Below are 12,813 nucleotides of genomic sequence, written 5' to 3'. Positions count from 1 at the left end.
ATCATGTATCTTGTGCAGGGGAGGCAACCTCTTGTAAAAAGAGTACAGAGTTATTAAACTGAATTAATAATTGGGTACCTTATTTTGCTTTTAGAGAGAGTTTATAATCAATTTCATCAGCTAAAACTACCTCAGTCTATGGTAAGAAAGGGATTCCAGTTTCAAGAATTCCAGTCCATTCTGTGAAAGCACTCTGCTTTCTCCCCCTGCTCCTCCAGTGGAAATCATAAATAGTTTTTTTTATTTGTTTGTTTTAAAGACTGCTGGGATGCTAAGGAAGGGAAATAGTGCTCTAAAAGGTGCCACCTCTAATTTAGGGAATTGAGGAAGAAAGAACTGATGCTACCTAACTAAGAATCTTCTCTCTCAGAGATCTCCTCTGCTATCTTTATTATGGAATCAAGCAATATTTTTACTGTTTGAGTTTGTGGCAAACCTTGTTTTCTTGGCATGACCTAACAGTGAAAGTAATGTGACAGTAACAAGAAAATCAACTCTCCAGAAAAGTCATTGGAGAAACAAGTACATTCCTGCTAAGAAAGGAGTTGTGGTTATTCAGGAAATTATGTTCAACTCTTATGCAAATATACAGAAGGCCAGGGAGTGTTCATTTTGCACCTCTGTATCTCCCTAATTCACAGCAGTTCTTGATTTACAGAACTTGCTAAGCCAGTTTTCACTGTTGTGAATGCCTTTGGGGTGGAATGAATAAAGCTTGCATGACTATTCCTAGATCCTCTCCAGAAGACTCATCCTCCTTTCTCTCAAGATCAGGCGTGCAGAAGCCATTAAATGGCAAGTAAACAGAGGCTATAATTGGAGCGAGACTAGCTGTCTTTCTTCTTTCTGGGCTTAGTGGGAGGCAGACTGTCTTAATGAGGAATATATATTGAAGGATAAACTGTCTAATCCCCTGAAGAAAGTACTCCTGTTCTGTTGTTGTTGCTCTGTTGTGAATCTGTGTGTGTGTGTGTGTGTGTGTGTGTGTGTGTGTGTGTGTGTGTGTGTGTGTGTGTGTGTGTGTAAAATACTCTTTTTATTTAATGAAACATAAATTGGAACATGCTGAACAGAATCTGGATAGTAAAGTGGCAAAAGTAGTCTCTCTCTATCAGGAAGCCTGTAAAAAGCTTTACATGGGACACAACTATAACGCAGCGCTCAGAAAGGTTTTCATCTTAACTTAATCCCCTCACCCATGTAAGTTATCTATTATTCATATTTATTGTTGTGGTTCCTAGGGATCACCCAGGATTAGGGCCCCATAGTGCTAGTCAGTCTTACTTTCATTTGGCTTAAAATGTTAGATGTCCAAGTCTAGATTGGTGATCCAATTAATTGGTGACAGGTGACATGGAATGGACAGCAGAGACTGTGCCAACTGAAATAATTTTGGGGTCCTGTGCACTATGGGAATGGAGTGGGGGGGGGGCACCTGAGTGGAGTTGTGACCTGGTATGTGGAGTCAGTGCCACTCAGGTTTGGCCTGGCTGCCCCCTCTGAGGGAGGGAGCAGCTGGGCCAAATTTGAGGGAGTGGTGGTGTGACCTAGTGTGCAGAGTTGCAGCTCCTCTCATTTCTCCCCCTCCCCCTCTCAGTGATTGGTGGGGCCCCTGTGCTAGTGCCCAGAGAGAACATTGGGTAATCTGGGCCTGGGCAGAGGTACCTCTAGAAAATGATTCTGTGAGAGACATTGGTGAGGCATTTCATAGTTGGATGTCTGTTTCTGTAGTCCTAGATAGGGTCTGTCACTGTTCATGGAGAAGGTCGGTACATCTGCCATATGATATGCGGGAGAGGTTCAAAGTGGACCATGTTTCTGTGGAAGTGAAAAGGGAGGTGTTTTGGGGGAGGGTTGGGTTTTTTTTGGTTTTGTTTTTTTGGGTCACTGGCATCCTTCCACCTTGCTTGCCATTAGTTTTTGGGAAAACCCTACGTCTTCATGCTCTTGCACTGCAAGCCAAAAAGGTTTTCTGGAAGTCAAGTTGGAATCTCGGTATATTATTTAGGTCTTTGTGTATTGAAAGATCCTTGTTCCCTCAAATGTAATGGCTTTTCTGAAGAACTATCATGCTGAGACAATTTTGGGTGGGTGGATACGTGCCAGGATTGAAAGCCATGAGGGATAAGCTAAATGAAAAAGGAAGGGAGAAAGAAAGGGAATGGGAGGAGGGAGGCCATATGGGGCAAGTGTGGAGTGAAACTGAGGGAGGGCGGTGGTAGGGAAAGAAACTATCTGTACAAATGGGCCTAAGGTAGAGTGATTGAAGTGACTCTCCCTCAGAGCTACAGAAGGAGTTGATGATAGAGCTGAGCAGTAAAATTCAGGAGTTCTTGGCTCCCAGTCTTGTACTTACACAATACAACACCTATCTTTTGCCTGTCACTCTAGTTGGAATATAAATGTACTTATGCTTGGGTTGTAAACACATCCTGTATCTACACAGGTATTCGTAGGATTTAATTATTTTGGACTTCTTTCCTTGGCTACACTTGCAAGTTACAGTGCTGTAAAACCTCCCCCAGCGCTGTGACTCACTCCTCGTCCACACTGGCAGGGCACTTACAGCGCTGTATCTCCCAGGGTACACCGCTGCAGGTACTCTACATCTCCGAGAGGAATAACAGCTGCAGCAGAGTGGCTACGACTCACAGGTGTGAGTGTAAACCAGGGGTAGGCAACCTATGGCACGCGTGCCAAAGGCAGCACGCAAGCTGATTTTCAGTGGCACTCGCACTGCTCGGGTCCTGGCCACTGGTCCGGGGGGCTCTGCATTTTAATTTAATTTTTAAATGGCGCTTCTTAAACATTTTTAAAAACCTTATTTATTTTACATATAACAATAGTTTAGTTATATATTATAGACGTCTAGAAAGAGACCTTCTAAAAAGTTAAAATGTATGACTGGCACGTGACCTTAAATCAGAGTGAATAAATGAAGACTCGGCACACCACTTCTGAAAGGTTGCCGACCCCTGGTGTAAACGCTTGCAATGCTGTACTAATCACCTTGTCAAGTGGCCAATCCTCTCCATTGTTGTGACCAGCTGCAGGAATGCGGAAGTACCGGTTTCAAAGCTAGTACCACAGAGAAAAGCAAACAGATTGCAGCTTGCTTTGAGTGAGTGAATGAATGAGCAGGGGGCCGGGAGTTCTGAACTTGCAAAATAGAGAGCTGACATGCTCCAAAAAGCACTGTCTCTCCCCACACTCCCTGTCACAATCCACCCCTCTCACTCCCCGCCTCCGTTTTGAAAAGCACATTGCAGCCACATGAATGCTAGGACAGCTGCCCATAATGCACTGCTCCCAACACAGCTGGAAATGTTACAAGTGTGGCCACACCACTGTTCTGGCAGCTGTCAATGTGAACAGACTGCAGTGCTTTTCCCTACTCAGCTTCACGAAGACAGGTTTACCTCAAAGCGCTGTACAGCTGCAAGTGTAGCCAAGGCCCACAGTGAGAAGTCTTAAAACTTTCTTTAAACATCCTCTTTCTCTTCTCTACTATGGAAATAGACTATTCCTGTATAACAGTCTGAGAGAAACTAGCCGAATTCACGACATGAAATTATACTTTTTGACTTATTCTTTATTTAAAAAAAAATTACTGTTTACAAAGTCTTCCCCTCAAAACATTAAAAAAACTTTTTCTAAAGTAAAACAAAACAATGCTTGGAAATCACTGCTACATGCAAACAGTCATACACGCTTTGCTGACTACATCAGAATCTGTTTTTATCCAGAGCAAGTTTTTGTTTTTGTTTCTTATGTGCACAGTGATCCATTTCTCTCTTACCCAGGGTTGTAAAAAAACTGCTCTCAGGTAAAAAGCAGCAAAAATGAGTGATCACCTTTTTCTCTCAACTCCTCTTAATACAGTACTTGGTCCTGCTAGTGAAGGCAGGGGGCTGGACTCGATGACCTTTCAAGGTCCCTTCCAGTTCTAGGAGATAGGATATCTTCTCTCCCCCCCCCCCCCACTTGCTTACATTTTTACTCTCCCCCAGTCTGTGGGGGTCAGGGATGGGGGGGCTTGCTTTGTTCACACTTTAAGTGGAAAGAATTGGTGATTTTTTTTTTTTTTTTTTTCTCCCCTTTCTCTGTTTGAGGAGGGATGGTAGTATAGATAGGAAACAATCCTGAAGTTACGCCCATTACTACTAGGTAATGGTATGTGGCATGAAGTGAGGTGAGGAATTCTAGAATAAAGAAATAAATATTGGCGATAACTCTCTTAACCTGATTTAAAAAAAAAGCCTTCCCCAAATAATATAATAAATTGGACAGTTGGATAGAAAAAAGTCTAGAAAAATATGTTGAATAGCACTAGCTTGAAAAAAGTGAGTATATTCAATGAGAATATTAGTTAAAAATTGAATGAAAAATACTCTTCATGAGTGTGGGTTTTTTATATTTCTATTTTAACAAATTTCAGTTTCTTTCAAGTTGTAGTGGTCAAGGCCTTGCTTAATCAGAGCCATAACTTCAACTGATGTGGAGATATTGAAATGTCTTGTATATTGTTTTGTATCGCTGATTGTAAATCTGACTATGGACAAGCAACAAAAAACACTCTTAATAGAGTTAAGCCCTGTATTTCTGTGCCAGCTCCACAGCACTTCCTAAGGGATTGTCTTCACTGCAGAGTTTACTCGAGTTGTAACCTGAGTGTTGTCCCTTACTCAAGTCCCATCTGCACACACAAACCCTTAATGCAAGTGTGGTGATACAGGCCTTGGCTACACTTGGGGATCAAGTGTAGTTGCGCCGGCAGCGCTGCGAGAGCTGTCTCGCAGCGCTGCAAGTACTCCACCTCTCCGAGGGGAATAGCTTGCAGTGCTGTGAGTGAGCGTGCAGCGCTGCAGGCTCTGAGTACACTGGTGCTTTACAGCACTGCACTCGCTGCGCTCGGAGGGGTGCGTTTTCACACTGTACAGCGCCGGTGTAGCCAAGGCCACGGTTACACCTCCTGGTGGGTCAACCACCCCGAGTTAAGCTAAAATCCGAGTGAGCACAACTCAATCGCTAACACAATCATGCTGCAGCTGAAGTGTTATTTGCAGGAGACTTTGTCTGTGTAGGATCACCACATTCCCAAACAAAGGTATTGATGCTAACAGAAGCTTTTTTTCCATTAATATAGCTGCACCTACACCTGCGATTATATCAGCATAGCTATGTCATTTAGGGGTGTGTTTTACTTTTTGTTTTTGTTTCACATTCCTGACGTATGTAAGTGTAGACCTAGCTGCCTCTTACCTGAGAGAAGCTAATTTGAAAGGCATTCTCTTGAGTTAATTCTGCAGTGAAGACATAGCCTAATCCGTTTCTGGTACCTCTCTTGAATGTCTGTGCCTTCCTTTAGATCAGTGGCGCTCAACTCTCCAGACTGCTGTACCTCTTTCAGGAGTCTGATTTCTCTTGCATACCCCTAAGTTACACCTCACTTAAAAACTACTTGCTCACAAAATCAGACCTAAAAATATAAAAGTGTGTCAGCATGCTATTACTGAAAAATTGCTTACTTTCTCATTTTAACATAATTATAAAATAAATAATTGTAATATAATATTGTACTTACATTTCAGTGCATAGCATATAGAGCAGTATAAACAAGTAATTGTATGAAATTTTAGTTTGTACTGACTTTGCTAGTGCTTTTTATGTAGCCTGTTGTAAAACCACGCAAATAACTAGATGAGTTTGATGTACCGCCTGGAAGACTTCTGTGTAACCCCAGGGGTACCCCTGGTTGAGAACCACTGCTTTAGATAAGGGATACATTTTTCCTGTATCCTATAAAGCTAAAAATATTGGAAGAATTTCCTAAAGAGCTTTACGTAAAGCATCATAACTAGCTTTCAAAAGTGGGACTGAAGCAAGACCACCTTTCCCCAACTCTTTCTAAAAATCCTTGCCCAACAGGATGAAATTTGATCCATTTTAAAGAACTTTGGAGTCTGATGTAATGAAGAAAAATAACATGACCATGTGAACATGGTGGTATTTGCCACTCAAACTTAAACCAGTCTCCGGAGACGGAAAGGTAGCTAGTAAATCCACTAGATATCAATCCAAAACAAACCATTTCTGCTAGTTTCTTCCATCCAGAGGGTTTATCTTCACCTTTCCCTTTCCATTCCTTCCAAATGGAAGGTGGAGTTAGGGTAGTCAGTGTTTTATCAGGATAATGTCCCATTAACAATTAGCCTTGCTATACTTCAGTATTGGGTTAGCAATCCTTTTTATTTATTTATTTATTTATTTATTTAATTAATTTTGTGCAAGTAGGTAAAATTGGAGAAGGTGCCATTTCTAAAGTTTCTGAATTGTATCCAAGTAGGAAGTGATATGCTAGTTCCAAGGAGTGGAGCAAATTGTGAGAGGTGCCATGTAATCTATATTAGGAAGTACTAAGCAACCTCTTTTCGATTTTATGAGCTTCTAGTCATTGTTTTAATTTGCCTTTTCCCTTCCCACAGAAAGAAAGGTTTTAATCCATGTGGAGCATTTATGGTGGGGGTACAATTACTATGGTGAGATTTAAGAGATAACTCCAATCTATTCTGAATGCAAGAAGGTCTTTGACTTTCATTAAATTCTGTCAAATAACTTACACTTTTTATGGACGCTCTTTTAGCATCTCTGCTGTGCTGTCACCAAATGCTTCCTAAAATGACCTTGTATTCTGGTAGGTGACAGTGGTTGGGGGAGGGTGTTTGAACTGTGAAGATAACTAAATCATGAACAAGAACACAGATTTATTATTTTAAGTGTAACTTGACTGTCAGGGATACCATGGAAAGCTTGTTGGCCCATGTACGGGGTGGGGAATTCTCTGTTCAATTATAAATTTATTTACTCAATGACTGTTGACTTAACTTCAATTTACAGATTTAAATCTTGAAAAGAGCAGTCCAGCATGGTGTTTTGGAGCATCTCAAGTGGAAGATATGGGCAATATTATTTTAACACTAATTTCTGAAGTATACAGTAAGCAACAGTAGTAAACTTGGGTTTAGCTTTTTACTTTATTTCTCCAGAATGTTGGGGAGAGAAATAATTTCTGCCGTGTTTTGTAGATCACAGATTGGCAGATCCAGAAAGAGTGAACTATAAATTTGAAAGTGGTACCTGGTAAGTGGAGTGAGTGTGTGTGGGTGTTTTTACAGCTAAGGCATAAGTACAAAACCTGACCTACACTTAAAATTTCTGTACTTGGCTACACTTGCAAGTGGTCTTTGTATTTTTTAATGTGTCTTCTATTTTGCTGGGAAGCTGCTTTTAAAAAAAAATAGGTTGCTTAACTGAGATGAGGGGTTATAAAACAGAACTATATGCTGAGTATCCTATGCTGGACTTGCATGGTATTGGTTAAGAGCTGCTACTATCTCCAGAATTGTGGTGTTGTTTATTATTGATGATGGTGAACACACTATCCTATTAAACAAAGATAAATAAGTTCTTGTTGTTAACCCTATTGACTTTGGCTTTGTTTCAAGTGATAGGGGAAAAAATATTTGCTCAATGTAACAATGGCATGCAAATGTATCTTCATGTGTCCAAGACAGTATGAAAAGCAACGTAGAATTTTTCTAATAAATTATAAATATTAGTGTCTTTTTAAATATGTTTAGAAATGACAGCACAGTTTATGCAATTGCAATGGTACCAATTATGATGCAAACTTCTTAATCTCACTCATCTCTTTTTAGCATATAAGATTCTTCTCAATGGTATTGCTAAATGCTTTCTAAGCAGTGCCTGCAACAGACATTAGTGTCAGAATTGGTCTTACTTAGAATCTTCATGAATGATCTCGAAGGAGGAGTAAACAGTGTGGTCATAATAATCACAGATGCTACTGGTATTTGCAGCTCTTTCTAGCTCAGTAAAGCAAGGGAAATACTATGATCTAAAAAGATCATAAATATTGGCAGAAAATAATGAGATTCATCCGGTAAAATCTATTTAAGAGGAGGGAGAAATCTGGACTGTAACAATGAAATCTGGGAATGAGAGTAGGCAGCAAGTTAGATAGGAGTTTGCAATGGAATACAAGAGTGAAAGAACAACAGAGTCCAGTAGCATCTTAAAGACTAACAGATTTATTTGGGCATAAGCTTTAATGGGTAAAAAACCCACTTCTTGCATTTAAAGAAGTGGGTTTTTACCCACGAAAGCTTATACCCAAATAAATCTGTTAGTCTTTAAGGTGCCACCGGACTCCTTGTTGTTTTTTGTGGATACAGACTAACATGGCTACCCCCTAATGCTTGAAGAGTGAAAGAGTTAATGCAATGTTGAGCAATCTGTATAGAGGCATATTCTTAGAAGGGTTAAGCATTTGATATACTGAAATATCAGAAACTTTGTGCTCTTCCTGTAGACTCCTGCTCATCTTTTAGTCTGTAAGATAGAATTTCCTCTGTATTCTGGTAGGTGACAGTGGTTGGGGGAGGGTGTTTGATGGAATTTCTACTGTACACGTCAACTTTAAATGAGTCCAGTAAATGGTTGAAATGGACTCCAGAGATCAAAACAGTCTATTCACAAAATCAAAATTCTATCTGAGAGTCTATAAAATGCATCTGCCTTGATTGCTGCTGTGTAACACTTGACTCAAATAGTTGCTTGGATGTGATGCACAGGAGTGTTAGTGAGTAACAGAGCTTTATTGCTGGGTCCCAGTCACCTGACATGGGCCAGGGTTTCAAAAAGTTAAATTAACACCCTGTTGCATGATTCAGATGAGTATCCTCTTAACTCAATAGATACCAGAGTTATTGACTTGCAGCTGTAACTTCTATAGGATCACCTTCCTATAAATATGATGTTCTTTACACATCAGGGGGAGATGGGGTGAGAGAGAGAAGAGTGACCATGTTCAGGAGGCTAATTTCCCATAATGAAACATCTCATCCAAAGCTAAGCTACATGATGCAATTCCCAAGCTAGCAGCACAACTGTCCATGACTCCTCCAGGAAGCTAAATAAGAGCCATGGCAACTGGATTTTTTTGTCATATCCAGTCAAATATGTAGAGCACAATTGATGGACTTTATATTCTGAACATTCACTGCTGTAGAATTTGCTGCAAAATCAGCCCTTTGCTGCAGAACTGTGCTCTAGTAAAATAAACTTTCTTTTAACTGTACTTTCTAGTCGGTTTGATTATGAGCCAAACTTCCCAACATGAACAGCATGTAAACAATGCAGTGCTGCCTGCCTTAAAGGTGGGAGGACAATAGGGCTACCATATGTCCGGATTTCCCCGGACATGTCTGGCTTTTCGGTCTATAAATAGCCGTCCGGGGGGGATTTTTAAAAATCTAAAAATGTCCGGGAGTTTCCCCCCGGTCCGCTATTTATAGACAGAAAAGCGGCGGCCAAGCGCCGCTGGGCACCCAAAGCCCCTTCCTGGCTCCCCCCATCCCCTGCAGCCTTACCACGCTGTCCGGCCCCGCAGCTGTCTTTCCCCCTCCTCCCCTCCCCTGAACGCTCCGCCCACCTGCTCCTCCCCCTCCCCTGCTTCCCACGAATCAAATCTTCGCGGGAAGTCTGAAAAGAAGCAGGGGCAAGCAGGAGGCAGCAGCAGGTAAGCTGGGGCGGGGGGGCGCGAGGAGGAGAGCTCTGGGGAGGCGCGGCCCTGGCTGAGCGGCTCCCTCTGGCCCAGGCTGAGCAGTGGCCCGATTCCTGGGCTCTTTAAAGCCGGTCCTGGTCAGGGGACGGGGGGGGTGGGGGGGGGGGGGGGAGGTTGGATGGGTCAGGAGTTTGGGGGGGAGCTGTCAGGGGGGCAGGGGTGTGAAGAGGGGTTGGGACAGTCAGGGACAGGGAGCAGGGGGGGGGTTAGATGGGTCTGGGGTTCTGTGGGGGCTGTCAGGGAGGCAGGGGTGTGGAGAGGGGTTGAGGCAGGCCGGTAGCAGGGGGGGTTGGATGGGTCAGGAGTTCTGGGGGTCCTGTCAAGGGGCGGGGAGCAGTTGGATAGGGCATGGGAGTCCCCGAGGGTCTGTCTGGGGGCAGGGATGTGAATATGGGGTGGGAGTATGGATAAGGGTCAGGGCAGTCATGGGACAGGTAGGGTCGTAGGGGGTTCTCAGGATGGGGCAGTCAGGGGACAAAAAGCAGGGTGGCTTAGATGGGGTGAGGTCCTAGTGGGCAGTTAGTGGCAGGGGTCCCAGGAGGGGGCAGTCAGGGGACAAGGAGTGGGGGGGGGTTGGGAGTTTTGAGGGGGGCAATCAGGGGGTGGGAAGTGGGAGGGAGTGGATGGGGGAGGGGCGGGGCTAGAGCAGGGCTCCTCTCCCCTTCCCTCCCCTCCCCTCCCAGTGTCCTCTTTTTTGCTTGTGGAAATATGGTAACCCTAGAGGACAAGTAAATCTCTAGCCTTAATGCAAAGGTATCCTTAAAAAGGTAAAGAAATGGAAGCCATTGGTAGGGCTGAAAGTCTATCACTGACTTATTTCCTGAAAGTCACATTGATCACATAAGCTTAGATTGGCTTTTGCATCTTGTTTTTTTGGGGGGGCCTTTGAGGAGGAAAAAGAGATGATGCTCTTGACCAATTTATAGCTGCCCTGGCTGTTGCAGACTCTCTGCTGATTACTATCCATTTGTCTGGGGCTGGGTCAGTCCTGTGCTGAGCCACCATTGTGACCTCTAGCCACAACATGGGGTGTGGTTGAACAACATGTGAGCTAGCATGATAGTGGCCTGAGCATGGGACTTGAATTCTAAGGTCTTTGGGCAGGAACTGTCTTTGTTCGGTTTGTACAGTGCTGAGCTCAATGGGGTCCTAGCTCATGACAAGGGCCCCCAGGCACTACCACAATATAAATAATAATCCCCATGCAGACACTAACTTCCTCTGTGGTCCTGAACAAGTGGGATATCCTCTGTTTTAATTTTCTCATCTTTTCCTATTTTTCAGTACTTCTGCAGTGGACGGTGTGATTTAATTTGTTAGCTCGGGTAGAGAACAGCATAAAAGCAAAGCATTGGGCTGGAGTGGGGAGCACCTGGAAAAAACACATACAACTGTAATGGAGATGAGACACTGGGGAGCAAAAGAGACAGACCAAGAGGGGAAAGTGGGAAAGAGATTGCTTAATTAGTCCATGTGTTCTGTGTTTCTGCTAACAAAGAATAGGTGTAAATGTGAAAGAATGAGAGGAAAGGGAGGGGAGAGTAGAGAATAGTAAACTGAAATGAGGGAAAATGGCACTGGGATGGATGGAATGAGACAGATAAGGGAAAACACACTTATGACTCTTAAATTTGCAATCTTCCCAACTGTGAACAACCTCAGTCCTTGTTTGATAAAAGTTGAACATGAGTTTAAGCTTCTGAATAAATTACAGTTCTGCTTGCCGTCTGTGTGGTAGATATTGAGGATGGGCAAACTTCAGTGTGTGTTTGTGCTTTATCTGAAGCAGCAAGATGGAACTCGTAGATGATAATACCATAATCAGAGCAAGAGGCTTACCGTGGCAGTCATCTGACCAGGACATCGCAAGATTCTTCAAAGGCCTAAATATTGCCAAGTTAGTTACCAGCAATATATACGTTTATGGCTTTGCAAGACGGAAATGGTGCTTGCTCTGCTTCAGTGATTCACTCTTGTGTCTCCTTTTTCCTTGCCTTGACTCTTTAAGGGGAGGTGCTGCACTTTGTCTCAATGTACAAGGAAGGAGGAATGGGGAAGCTCTCGTCAGGTTTGTAAGTGAAGAGCATAGAGAGTTAGCACTACAAAGACACAAGCACCACATGGGGAATCGGTACATTGAGGTATGCTGCAGCAATGGTGATTTTTCTTTTTTCTTTTTTTTAAATCTCTTTGATAGGACTACAAATACCATGCCACATATAACTGATTTTTTCCCCTTCTTTCCCTAGGTGTACAAGGCAACAGGTGAAGATTTCCTTAAAATTGCAGGAGGTAATCCACTTTTTCTTTTGTGGGTGGAGATGGGATTCAGTTCCAATAAACACCTGTAACTTAGTTTCAAATTATAAAGTGCTTCTATTGAATGTGATCTCTGAATTGGCTCATAGAATGCATAGGTAGTTGTGCTGAGATTGCTGCCTACTCTGCTGATCATTACGGTCTTACAATTTATGCTGTTCTTTCCCTCACCCCCACCTTTATTGTGACTCATCAATGTGCATAAAAACTGTAAGGTCTCCGGTGCAGGGACTGTCTTCATTCTATGTATACAGTGCTTGGCAATGGGGCTCTGATCCCTGAGGAGCTACTGTGACATAAATAAATTCAATATGTTCTCTTCCTTTCAAGGAGTCAGTCAATTAAGCATCTTACCAGACTTGTTCCTGAATTTCATTTGCTACATAATTTTCCCGGGGCCATGGCTTCCATGTAATCAATTATAGAAAAACATAACCTGGATTCTTTCAAAACAGTGATGTAACTCTGTTTTACTTGTTCTCTATTGTTGTATACAAATCTCTGTGTGAAAGCAAATGAGTTTCAAAATATAAATGCTAACTATTAGGGATGGGTGAAACTGGTTTTTTATTCAACAACTCAAACTTTTCCTGTATCCTAAAATGACCTTCCTTCCAAGGGAAAGTTGATCACCAAACACTGGAAGGATGCAAAAGTGTTTTGTAAACCCTCACACCATCTTCTCTCTCAACTCCTCTCTCACCCAACTGCTCTTAGCCAAGGGGGTTGGATAAGGCTCAACAAGCTGCCACCCAAATCTGTTGTCGGATCTCATTCTCAGGTGCCAGGCAGGCTTGGTATAGGAATGACCTGCTTCCCTGTTCTCTGCAGGCTGCAGTAACCTAGTA

At 42.8% G+C, this 12,813-nt stretch overlaps 1 protein-coding gene across 3 annotated transcripts in view; it reads left to right on the top strand.

The window, feature by feature from the left end:
• The window catches only part of ESRP1 (epithelial splicing regulatory protein 1), a 69,124-nt gene that overhangs the window by 13,075 nt on the left and 43,236 nt on the right, over nt 1–12,813 (top strand). For all 3 annotated transcript variants that reach the window (XM_054018434.1, XM_054018433.1, XM_054018432.1), the window contains exons 5-9: nt 6,898–6,996; nt 7,086–7,140; nt 11,433–11,543; nt 11,655–11,787; nt 11,896–11,938. In XM_054018434.1, coding sequence (XP_053874409.1) covers nt 6,898–6,996; nt 7,086–7,140; nt 11,433–11,543; nt 11,655–11,787; nt 11,896–11,938 — 441 coding nt within the window. The remainder of the gene's footprint in view (nt 1–6,897; nt 6,997–7,085; nt 7,141–11,432; nt 11,544–11,654; nt 11,788–11,895; nt 11,939–12,813) is intronic.

This window comes from Malaclemys terrapin, chromosome 2, assembly GCF_027887155.1.
Source record: "Malaclemys terrapin pileata isolate rMalTer1 chromosome 2, rMalTer1.hap1, whole genome shotgun sequence".
NCBI lineage: Eukaryota > Metazoa > Chordata > Testudines > Emydidae > Malaclemys > Malaclemys terrapin.
The sequence above is the reverse complement of the archived record's forward strand: the minus strand, read 5'-3'. Positions and strand labels throughout refer to the sequence as shown.